The 13,668-nt window shown below is 42.1% G+C and overlaps 1 protein-coding gene across 2 annotated transcripts in view; it reads left to right on the forward strand.

The window, feature by feature from the left end:
• The window catches only part of LOC141052038 (cytochrome P450 2A6-like), a 257,099-nt gene extending 247,685 nt beyond the window's left edge, over positions 1 to 9,414 (forward strand). For both annotated transcript variants that reach the window (XM_073549218.1, XM_073549217.1), the window contains exons 8-9: positions 2,056 to 2,197; positions 7,855 to 9,414. In XM_073549218.1, the coding sequence (XP_073405319.1) occupies positions 2,056 to 2,197; positions 7,855 to 8,042 (330 nt within the window). In that variant the 3' untranslated portion in view covers positions 8,043 to 9,414. The remainder of the gene's footprint in view (positions 1 to 2,055; positions 2,198 to 7,854) is intronic.
• Positions 9,415 to 13,668: the final 4,254 nt, after the last annotated feature.

Consider the following 13,668-nt stretch of genomic DNA (forward strand, 5'->3'; position numbering starts at 1 on the left):
TATCTAATCCTATCCTGTGTGATACTGACTGCTGAGCCGTGTATCTAACCCTATCCTGTGTGATACTGTCTGCTGAGCTGTGTATCTAATCCTATCCTGTGTGATACTGACTGCTGAGCTGTGTATCTAATACTATTCTGTGTGATACTGTGTGCTGAGCCGTGTATCTAACCCTTTCCTGTGTGATACTGTCTGCTGAGCCGTGTATCTAATCCTATCCTGTGTGATACTGACTGCTGAGCCGTGTATCTAATCCTATTCTGTGTGATACTGTCTGCTGAGCCGTGTATCTAATACTATTCTGTGTAATACTGTATGCTGAGCTGTGTATCAAATCCTATCCTGGGTGATACTGACTGCTGAGCTGTGTATCTAATCCTATCCTGTGTGATACTGACTGCTGAGCTGTGAACCTAATCCTATCCTGTGTGAAACTGACTGCTGAGCTGTGTATCTAATCCTATCCTGTGTGATACTGCCTGCTAAACTGTGTATCTAATCCCATCCTGTGTGATACTGACTGCTGAGCCGTGTATCTAATCCTATCCTGTGTGATACTGACTGCTGAGCTGTGTATCTAATCCTATCCTGTGTGATACTGACTGCTGAGCTGTGTATCTAATCCTATCCTGTGTGATACTGACTGCTGAGCTGTGTATCTAATCCTATCCTGTGTGATACTCTCTGCTGAGCTGTGTATTTAATCCTGTCCTGGGTGATACTGAATGCTGAGCTGTGTATCTAATCCTATCCTGTGTGATACTGACTGCTGAGCTGTGTATCTAATCCTATCCTGTGTGATACTGACTGCTGAGCTGTGTATCTAATCCTATCCTGTGTGATACTGTCTGCTGAGCTATGTATCTAATCCTATACTGTGTGATAGTCTGCTGAACCGTGTATCTAATCCTATCCTGTGTGATACTGGGCTCCCCCTGCAGTCTGTGTCAGAGGATGGTCTGTGTTGGTACGGTAATAAATTGTGTTATTTCCAGCTTTACAGAAGGACGATAACACCATAGAAATGATAATAATAAGCCTCAGTTACCACAACTGTCTACAAAGAAAAGTGTTGCTGATAGCAACCAATCACAGCTCATTTTTCATCTTTTAAACAGCTCTGGGACAGCGTGGTGAGTTTTGAGTGGCGACTTTTGTGTTTCGACTTTTATGTGGCGAGGTTGGTATATGTGTGGTGAAATGTGTGCTGAGGGTGGTATATGTGTTGAAGCACGTGGTAGTGTGTGGTGCATTTTGTGTGTGTTCATATCCCTGTGTGTGGCGAGTATCCCGTGTCAGGGCCCCACCTTAGCAACTGTACGATATATACTCTTTGGCGCCATCGCTCTCATTCTTTAAGTCCCCCGTGTTCACATCTGGCAGCTGTCAATTTGCCTCCAACACTTTTCATTTCTCTTTTTCCCCTTTATATAGATAGGGGCAAAATTGTTTGGTGAATTGGAACGCGCGGGGTTAAAATATCACCTCACAACATAGCCTACGACGCTCTTGGGGTCCAGACGTGTGACTGTGCAAAATTTTGTGGCTGTATCTGCGACGGTGCGGATGCCAATCCCGGAAATACATATATACACACACATTGAGCTTTATATATTAGATTGTGATTCTCAACTTATATATGCCTAATTTTTGTTGCCAAGTACAGAAGTGCTACTCATCGTTATGAGCAAGTGTGGATTGTGGACAACTATCTGTTATTTTAGTAATAGGGATCTAGTAGTCAAGGAAACTTGTAATATATAGGTCAGCTTTTTGTATAATTTTTTGACATCTGCCTTAAATTTATCTTGATTACATCCAGGCTCAAGGGGGTTGATGTTTACGTAATAATAGTACTATGGGGTGGTTCCTTAAGGTTTTTCCTACCTGAAATGCATAAGCATGATGTTTTATAATATGTGCACATTCTGTCAATTTTGTATACTCGGTGCACAACATCCAGACTATACACGGTCTACCCTAGAAGTCTCCTGAGATACTTCTCTCTAGAACAGGAATGATGAGCTGAATTGATACTTTTTGTATTATTTTAAGGGCACAGAAATTTACCCTTTACTCTGCACTGTTCATCGTGACCCCAAACAGTTTTCTTCTGCTTGGAAATTTGATCCAAATCGCTTCTTAGATGAGAGTGGCAAGTTCAAGAAGAATGAAGCAGTGATGCCTTTTTCAGTAGGTAAGAACCTGACATCCATGCATCGGTGCAGCAATCGTAGAGGTTGAGAACATGACTGGTATGGGGTCAAAAATCAAGTTAAATTCTCTGAATGAAAATAATTGTTAATAATTATTGACTGCAAGAAGTGATAATGAGAGGTTATTTTTTACTATACAATTATGCAAGTTTATCACCATTTATGCACTTAAAAAAAACATTGGGATATGCACCCTAGGTGAATTACAGATGAGCGTATTACAGGAGCATTTGTTTGTCTGTATTATAAGGTGCAAGTGCTAGCCCAGCTGTTGGTCTAAGGACTCAAACAGAAGCTTTAAGTTCAAGTCATTAGATCTATATTTGGGCCAGGACATAAATTTCTAATATAAGCACAAAAAAGCACCAGTAATACACTCATCTATAATTAGCCTATGTGGGCAAACTCAAGTTTCTGATGTAGAGGTGCAGATTAGGAAAATAATTTCTGCTGCCTTTTACTTACTCACTCGTTAGTTATGCCAATTTCACACCTCTTGGATTTCCAACTCATGAATGTTCTTGCAATGGAAAACCTAGCTTCACAGTAGGGTCTCCAGACTTCAGCTTACTATTTAATTAGCATATATGAAACAGCTGGTTCAGGTCAGGAGATCCTGGTGGTCGATGTGGGTCTACCGGTGTGACATACATCCATTTTTCATGGATGTGTGAAACTTGCCTTATATTAACTTGCTTATTTTGTAAGTTAAGCCTGTGCATCTGCAGGGAGAACTCATTCCCGATCACTGAGTTATTTAAATAAAGCCAACCATCAGCTATAAGGAGGTACAAAATGCTTTGTCAAGTGGTTAGGTTGTTTATGTCAGCATAGATATCATTGTCATCAACAGCACATTGCCACTGTACACAGTGGACATACTGCCAATAAAATGTATGCTGTATCAAGACAGAACAATGGTATTAATGATCATTCTGTCCTTATCCGTTTGTGTCAGCTGTAATGAGTGGTTCTGGTGTAGGAACTGCCATGAAACTGTCTAACTTTTTTTATTATTTATTATCCATAACTAGTGTTGAGCATTCCGATACCGCAAGTATCGGGTATCGGCCGATACTTGCTGTATCGGAATTCCGATACCGACTTCCGATATTTTTTCAATATCGGAATTCGGCATCGGAATCGGAAGTTTAAAGTTGATTGACAGCCTGACGTCAACATGATGCGCGGTGTGTGCGCATCATGATGCGCCGTCATTTCGGGCCTTCCGGGGGTCTCTGCCGGCCTGCCGGGGGGCTGTGCCGGCCTGCCGGGGGGCTGTGTGGACTGCCCGGGGTCTGTACCGGCCTGCCGGGGGGCTGTGCCGGCCTGCCGGTGGTCTGTGCACCCTGTGGGGGTCTGTACCGGCCTGCCGGGGGGCTGTGCCGGCCTGCCGGTGGTCTGTGCACCCTGTGGGGGTCTGTACCGGCCTGCCGGGGGCCTGTGCCGGCCTGCCGGTGGTCTGTGCACCCTGTGGGGGTCTGTACCGGCCTGCCGGGGGGCTGTGCCGGCCTGCCGGGGGGCTGTGCTGATGTCCGGGGGTCTGTGCAAGCATCGTCCGATGGGACTACAAGTCCCATCGGGCGATGCCTGCTACCATGACAGTGATTGACACATTAGCCAATGATGGGACAGTAGTAGTCCCATCATCCGGCTAATGTGTTAAATGTTAAAAAAAAAAAAAAAAATACTACATACATACTACATGCATGCTACATACATACTACATGCTACATACATACTACATATATACTACATACATACTACATACATGCTACATACATGCTACATGCATGCTACATACATACTACATGCTACATACATACTACATGCATGCTACATACATACTACATGCTACATACATACTACATATATACTACATACATACTACATATATACTACATACATACTACATACATGCTACATACATACTGCATGCTACATACATACTACATACATACTACATACATACTACATGCATGCTACATACATACTACATGCATGCTACATGCATGCTACATACATACTACATGCTACAAACATACCACATACATACTACATACATACTACATACTACATATATACTACATGCATGCTACATACATACTACATGCATGCTACATACTACATACATACTACATACATGCTACATACTACATACATACTACATACATACTACATGCATGCTACATACATACTACATGCATGCTACATACATACTACATGCCACATACATACCACATACATACTACATACATACTACATACTGTACATACTACATGCTACATACATACTACATATATACTACATGCATGCTACATACATACTACATGCTACATACATACCACATACATACTACATACATGCTACATATATACTACATGCATGCTACATACATACTACATATATACTACATGCATGCTACATACATACTACATGCTACATGCATGCTACATACATACTACATACATACTACATGCTACATACATACCACATATATACTACATACATACAATACATTCATACAATACATACATAGACATACAGTACATATAACATAGAGTAACATACTTACCAATACTTGTCAAATTGTTCCCCGAAGCCATTGTCTTTTCCGGAATAAATATTAACATAACAAACCACAAAAATACTCACCCACGATCCGAAGCAGTCCACGAGTGTGTCCCACGACGATCTTGGGTAGAGAACGGCAGCATCAGATGATGCTGCCGTTCTCTACGGGCTGCAGGAATCCAATGACGGAAGGTAGGTATCCTTCCGCACTGTATTCCTCCGCCACTTAAAAAAAAAAAAGTCAGTGCGGAAGGATACCTACCTTCCGTCATTGGATTCCTGCAGCCCGTAGAGAATGGCAGCATCAGCTGATGCTGCAGTTCTCTACCCAAGATCGTCGTGGGACACACTCGTGGACTGCTTCGGATCGTGGGTGAGTATTTTTGTGGTTTGTTATGTTAATATTTATTCCGTAAAAGACAATGGCTTCGGGGAACAATGTGACAAGTATTGGTAAGTATGTTACTCTATGTTATATGTACTGTATGTCTATGTATGTATTGTATGAATGTATTGTATGTATGTAGTATATATGTGGTATGTATGTAGCATGTAGTATGTATGTAGTATGTATGTAGCATGCATGTAGTATGTATGTAGCATGCATGTAGTATATATGTAGTATGTATGTAGTATGTATGTAGCATGCAGTATGTATGTAGCATGCATGTAGTATATATGTAGTATGTATGTGGTATGTATGTAGCATGTAGTATGTATGTAGCATGCATGTAGCATGCAGTATGTATGTAGCATGCATGTAGTATATATGTAGTATGTATGTGGTATGTATGTAGCATGTAGTATGTATGTAGCATGCATGTAGTATGTATGTAGCATGCATGTAGTATATATGTAGTATGTATGTAGCATGTAGTATGTAGCATGCATGTAGTATATATGTAGTATGTATGTAGCATGTAGTATGTATGTAGCATGCATGTAGTATATATGTAGTATGTATGTAGCATGTAGTATGTATGTAGCATGCATGTAGTATGTATGTAGCATGCATGTAGTATGTATATGGTATGTATGTAGCATGTAGTATGTATGTAGCATGCATGTAGTATATATGTGTTATGTATGTGGTATGTATGTAGCATGCATGTAGCATGCATGTAGTATGTATGTAGTATGTATGTAGTATATATGTAGTATGTATGTAGCATGTAGTATGTATGTAGCATGCATGTAGTATATATGTAGTATGTATGTAGCATGTAGTATGTATGTAGCATGCATGTAGTATATATTTAGTATGTAGCATGTAGTATGTATGTAGCATGCATGCAGTATATATGTAGTATGTAGCATGTAGTATGTATGTAGCATGCATGTAGTATATATGTGTTATGTATGTAGCATGTAGCATGCATGTAGCATGCATGTAGTATGTATGTAGTATATATGTGGTATGTATGTAGCATGCAGTATGTATGTAGCATGCATGTAGTATATATGTAGTATGTATGTTGCATGTAGTATTTATGTAGTATGAATGTAGCATGTATGTAGTATGTAGTATGAATGTAGCATGTATGTAGTATGCATGTTGTATGTATGTAGCATGTAATTTTTTTTTTTTTTTTACATTTAACACATTAGCCGGATGATGGGACTACTACTGTCCCATCATTGGCTAATGTGTCAATCACTGTCATGGTAGCAGGCATCGCCCGATGGGACTTGTAGTCCCATCGGACGATGCCTGCACAGACCCCCGGAGCCTGCACAGACCACCGGCAGGCCGGCACAGCCCCCCGGCAGGCCGGCACAGCCCCCCGGCAGGCCGGCACAGCCCCCCGGAGCCTGCACAGCCCCCCGGCAGGCCGGCACAGCCCCCCGGCAGGCCGGCACAGACCACCGGCAGGCCGGCACAGACCACCGGAGCCTGCACAGACCCCCTGGCAGGCCGGCACAGCCCCCCGAAAGGCCCGTACAGACCCCAGAGAGGCTGTACAAGGGCAGGAAAGGGTTTTTCTTATTCCGATACCGGAAGTCCCATAGACTTGAATGGGACTTCCGGTATCGGAATCGGCGATACCGATACTTTTTTTAAAGATCGGCCGATACCATCCGATACGATACTTTGAAGTATCGGACGGTATCGCTCAACTCTATCCATAACCTTTTTTCCTCCGTTTATTTAGAACTAATCTCTCAATATCTTCCCTCGCGTAATCTCCGGTCCTCCCAAGACCTCCTGCTCTCCTTCCCGCTTATTCGCTCCTCCTCCAAGATTTCTTCCAAATAGCCACCATCCTCTGGAATTCTGTGCCGCAACACGTCCAGTTATCCACCACAATTTGATACATCAAATGGAACCTGAAAACTCATCTCTTCAAAAAAGCTTACAACCTTTAATGACCACTCGGCCACCTCAATACCATCGGAGCTACTGCAACCTCCGACCTTCTGTCTCTTGCCCACTATCCCATAGAATGTAAACCCGCAAGGGCAGGGTCCTCTTCCCTCTTTACCAGTCTGTCATTGTTAGTTTGTTTACTGTAAGTGATATTTGTATTTTGATGTAACCCCGTCTCATGCACAGCACCATGGTGCTATATAAATAAATAAATAAAAATAATAATAAATTATTAACTATTAGAAGGAAGCTGGTGATCTGCCCTGCTGGTGCTATAATTCTAGTTAAATCCAGGAGATGGATCATAGTCATAGTCTTTGAGGTTTAATCTCTACACATTTCGAAGTTGAATAAACTTCTCTCTCAAGTTTGTTCAGCTTTGAAACACATTGAGATTACACCACAAACACTATGACTATGATCAATCTCCTAGATTATACTGAAATTACAGCAAGTACAGGGTAGGTCACCAGCTTCCTTCAAATACTTAATAACTACATTTGTCCCCTTCCAACCTGTTGATGTGGTAACAACTGGAACTTTTTGGTTTTAAAACCTTTCCTTTGTTGCAGGGTCACACAACCATACAAAGTGAGCAGTTACCTTAATTTTTCAACCTTATATTCATCGAATAAGATCCTATTGAGTTTTTATAGTTCGCCTATGTTTCTAACATTTATTATTTACTCTTTCTAGGAAAGAGGATCTGCCCAGGTGAAGTTTTGGCCCGTATGGAGCTTTTTATCTTCCTCACCACCATCCTACAAAACTTTAAACTAACTTCAAAAACACAATTTACAGACTCTGATATTGCTCCAAAATTGGCGGGATTTTTAAATACTCCCATTCACTATGAGCTGTCATTTCTACCTCGTGATAGCTGATGTGTTTTTCTCTTCTCTGGCAGTTTCTGGAAACACTTATGGACTTTCTATGGATAATATTCGGTTATTCATCTTTTTCTAGTTTCCTTGTTCAACCTTATCATTACTATGCCGCCCTAAAAAATGTTTTGCATGATTTTATTTGTTCTATCTTATTTGTATAAAATGCGTATATAGGCTCACCTATATACATTGTTTCAAATGCAAGACAATGAAACATGAAAAAATCATCATGCAAGAATGTAACGATTCCTATGCTTACGCTCCTTCTTCCCAATCAGGACTAGTGTTCGATAAAATCTGGCCCTGGGCAAAATTAACAATGCGGAGCCCAAATTTTAATATATTGCTTCATCATACACAAACATTTGCGGAGGATTTACACTGCTGATTTTAGGCTGTAAAATAAGTGTAGATTGACTGTATAAAAGTCTATTGTTTATTGTTTACCGGCCTCTCTATACAGTCCCCATATAGAGCACAAGTTATCAACTGCATGTACACTGTTTATAAGGAACATTGTGTAGCAAAAATGTTTAAACTGGTATCCAATCACCCAACGAACAAGTTTACACCAGTTGGTCATCGAGAACAAGCCCTCTTACAAACATCTATTTTTAACTGCTTTCTGACCGCCAATGATAGATAAATGTGGGCGCTTGCTGGGCATTTTCCAGTGCTAACGTTTGTCTATGGTCTGCAGTGTTGTGGAGATCAGGACTCCCACATACCTGAATGCATCGGGATTCTGGTGCAGAATGCTAGCTGTGACTCCTGACCTCTTTGAGATCTTATTGATTCAGGTCCTGATGACGTCAAAATCATGTTAGCCACTGACAGCAATTATTGGGAAAGTTTGTTGTAGTAACAAACTTTCCTGTTGATTTGCCTCATATAAAATACTGCTTCTCTTCTGATCTTCTGTCAATGAGCGTTGCCAGGAGAAACAGTGTGACAAATGCTTGTTATCCTGTAAAACAAGCACCCAAATCAATACATTCCCCACTTTCCCAGTTCGTTCTATCAATTTATCAGTTAGGATATAGGGTTAGATGGGGTAGGTGTTTAGCATAGTTTAAGTTGATTAGATAAATTTGATTATTCGGAAATAATATATTTGTATTCTTAATAAATCATTAGGATTAGAGTTGAGTTAAGGGTTAGGATCGATCACAATTGGTCAGTTCATCAATTATTTGATTAATCAGTTACATTAATCTCTTAGTAACGTTGATCAATTAGTTACGATAATTCATTAGTTATGTTAAAAAGCTTTATTAATCAATAAGTTACGTTAATTAGTTAAGGTAATCAGTTTTCTGAAATCAGTTACACTAATCTGTTACATTAATAAATTAGATGTGTTAATCAATGAGTTGTGTTAATCAATTTGTTCATTTTTGTACTAATATACATACACTATATGCAATACTAAACATAATTTGCTAGGAATGTATTTTGTACTAAAATATAACTAATACCCTCCCGCTGCTGCGCTGTGTTACGGCGGCCTTCACTTCACCCACACTCCTCGCCCTGGCAATAGATATGGTGGAGGAGTGGGTCTTCTCCATTCTTCCAACTGCTCCTTCAACCCAATCCCACCTCTTCCTTCCCTAATCCTCCCCTCTTTTGAAGACCACTCTGTCCGGCATCTACTCTCCCTCCAACCTCCTATTGGCCGTCATATACCGACCTCCAGGCCCGATCACTGCTTTCATTGACCAATTCTCTACCTGGCTTCTTCATTTTCTTTCAACTGACACCCCCACTATCATCATGGATGACTTCAGCATCCCCACTGATACCCTTCAGTCAGCAGCCTCCAAACTCCTGTCCCTTACTTCATCCTTTGGACTTACTCAGTGGTCCTCCTTAGCACCCACACAGACGGACACACATTAGACCTGGTCTTCACCCGCCTCTGCTCTCTTTGTAACTTCACTACCTCCCCTCTCCCTCTATCTGACCACCATCTACTCACTTTCTCATCCCTGTCTTCCATGTCCAGCAACACGCGCACCCCCACAGAAACCTTGAACACCTAGACACCCACACGCTCTCTGACTCTATTCTACCACTGGCATCTATATCCTCACTCCACAACACAGATGGTGCCACTGCTTTCTACAATGCCACTCTCGCATCAGCTATTGACGCGGTTGCCCCCCTCATTCATGGCAGAATGCGACATATCAACAGACAACCATGCCACAATAACGCCACTAAAAAGCTCCGGCAAGTGTCCAGGATCGCAGAGCGGCGCTGGAAGAAAACAAATTCGCCAGACGACTTCACCGCATTCAAACAGGCAACACTCGATTTCAAATCTGCCCTCACCTCTGCTAAACAGGCCTACTTCACAACCCTTGTATCTTCCCTATCTTACAACCCCAAATCGTTTAACTCCCTCCTCCGCCCACAACTGCCCCCTCCAACCTCCCTCATCTCTGCCGAGAACTTTGCCACACACTTCAAAAATAAGATTGAACAAACAAGGCAAGTCTTCATCACTCAACCACCACAACCCCTTTGTATACCAGACCAATGCCCAAACCCCATAACCTCACTCTCCAACATCACTGAAGGGGAACTCTCTTATCCAAATCGCACCTCACAACCTGTGCACTCGAGCCCATCCCATCCCACCGCCTCTCCAACCTCACCACCACACTTATCCCATCCCTAACCCACCTCTTCAACCTATCACTAACGTCCGGTACCTTCCCTTCTGCTTTCAAATATGCCACAATCACACCTATCCTTAAAAAGCCAACCCTCAACTCAACCACTATGTCCAGCTATCGCCCAATATCGGTGCTCCCATTCGCTTCCAAACTCCTGGAACAGCACGTCCACTTTGAACTTTCCTCCCACCTATCATCTGACTTGCTCTTTGACAATCTACAACCTGGTTTCCGCCCCTATCACTCCACTGAGACAGCCCTGACTAAAATTACTAAAGACCTACTTACAGCCAAATCAAATGGACAATACTCTATACTCCTGCTTCTAGACCTGTCCTCTGCATTGGACACAGTTGACCACTGCCTCCTACTACAGATCCTCTCCTCCAGCATCAAAGACCTCGCCCTATCCTGGATCTCCACATACCTTTCCAACCGCACATTCAGCGTCTCCCACTCCAACACTACCTCCTCATCCCACTCTCTCTCTGTTGGAGTCCCCAAGGCTCTGTTTTAGGACCCCTACTCTTCTCACTTGGTCTGGGGCAACTCAAAGTCCCACGGATTCCAGTACCACCTTTATGCTGATGACACTCAGATCTACCTCTCTGGCCCAGACATCACCTCTCTGCTGTCCAGAATCCCAGAGTGTCTATCAGCCATATCCTCCTTCTTCTCCTCTCCCTTCCTCAAGCTCAATGTGGACAAATCTGAACTCATCATCTTTCCTCCATCTCACAGATCTTCCTTAACCGACCTAGCTATAACAATTAATGACATCACGCTTTCCCCAGTACCGGAAGTTCGCTGCCTTGGAGTAACCTTTGACTCTGCCCTGTCCTTCAAACTGCACATCCAAGCTCATTCTACCTCCTGTCGCCTCCAGCTCAAAAATATTTCCAGAATCCGTCCTTTCCTCAACCCTCAATCTACTAAAATGCTTGTGCATGCCCTTATCGTCTCCCACCTCGACTACTGCAACATCCTTTTCTGTGGTCTCCCTGATAACACCCTCGCACCTCTCCAGTCCATCCTTAACTCTGCTGCCCGACTAATTAATCTCTCTCCTCGCTACTCCTCTGCTACGCCCCTCTGCAAATCTCTTCACTGGCTCCCATTCCCTCAGTGTATCCAGTTCAAATTACTAATACTGACCTACAAGGCCATGTATAACCTGTCTCCCCCATATGTCTCTGAACTTATCTCCCGATACCTTCCCTCACGTAATCTCCGGTCCTCCCAAGACCTCCTTCTCTCCTCCACACTTATTCGCTCCTCACCCAACCGCCTCCAAGACTTCTCCCGAATTGCCCCTATCCTCTGGAATTCTTTGCCCCAACAAGTCCGACTATCAACCACATTTGGATCCTTCAGACGAAACCTGAAAACCCACCTCTTCAAGAAAGCCTACAGCCTGCAATGACCCCACTACCTCCTTCTCTCTCACCACTACCGGAGATATCACCTCAACCAATACTGGAACTGCTGCAAACCAACAACCTACTGTCTCCTTCCCCACCATCCTGTAGCATGGAATCGATGGTGCTATATAAATATATCATAATAATACTGTAGAGTGTACATCTATATATAAAAGAAATGAAGTTGCACATCAGTTTTATCCAGAGGAGGCGTATGCCCTTTTATGTTTTGACAGTGAAAAAAGTGTAATGTCAAAGGCAATGATGATTTTGATGCCTTTACTTTTAGCAACACTGATGCACTTATGGCTCAGAAAAGCGAAATAATTCTGGTCCACCCTCACAAACAATAAGGACCAGTACAAGACAGGCAAATAGCGCTACTAGAGAAATGTCTCCCAATCAGGGAACAATGCCCAGTACAGTAGATGTCCCTGGTACTAGTGAATTGGCTTGCCATTTGATGTAGCATTTGATGCAGCATTTCCCAGATGGGAGGCCTTAGATTTGACTTCTCCATCTGGTATAAAGGTGGAAGTTGAAGATTTTGGACCAGTTAATTTTTTTTTTATTCGTTTATGACAGATAGGTTTCTAGAAAAATTTTGGGCACTCAAATGGGTTGCAGTGAACAAAAATATATGTTTATTCGGTAATCTATATAATTATTGTTTCGGTCGTAAAATTGGAGCTTCGTCAGAACTGCACAAGACATGCAGAAATAACAGAAGTAAACAGAAAATAAATACACATTTTTAACATGTATATAGTTCATCAACAATGTCAAAAGATCAATTGTTTTAAGGATGCTAGATGTAGCGGAATGCCTCATCTAGTCAACTATTGTCAAATAGAAAACATCATTGTTGCAATATAACACACAATTAAAACAAACAAGAAACAAATAAATCACATATACATCATAGCATCGACTCCCATCTCACTCGACTCCCCCAACCGACCTATCCATTAAAGTAAATGGCTGCTCACTCTCCCAAGGCCCACAAGCTTGCTGCCTTGGGATAACCCTTGACTCCAATCTCTACTTCAAACAACATATCCAAGCCTTCTCCACATCCTGCTGACTTCAACTCAAAAATATTTCCGGGATCCATACATTCCTCCACCAAGAATCTGCAAAAACCCTAGTCGATGCACTCATTTCCCGCCTTGACTACTGCAACCTCCTACTTTGTAGCCTCCCTTCTAACACTCTTGCATCTGTCCAATCTATAGGAAGAAGGAGGGATGTTTCCAGCACATCCATCCAGTTTAAATAAAATTTATTTAGAACAGTTTAAAAAACAGTTTTTAAAAATGAGAGAGAGAGACTCTCTGCCTGACGCGTTTCTGGCGCACCAGGCCGCCCTTAGACATAGGATCTAGTACAAGACAAATAGACAAGTATATATATAGCAAAGAACTAATCACAAACATAGCAATTAATGACATTAGAAAAAACAACAGCTGAACACAAATAGCATGAATCTCTCATTTAAAAGCATATCCAAAAATATCA

Source organism: Dendrobates tinctorius, unplaced genomic scaffold, assembly GCF_039654945.1.
Source record: "Dendrobates tinctorius isolate UK_male_01 unplaced genomic scaffold, ASM3965494v1 ptg000158l, whole genome shotgun sequence".
Taxonomy (NCBI): Eukaryota; Metazoa; Chordata; class Amphibia; order Anura; family Dendrobatidae; genus Dendrobates; species Dendrobates tinctorius.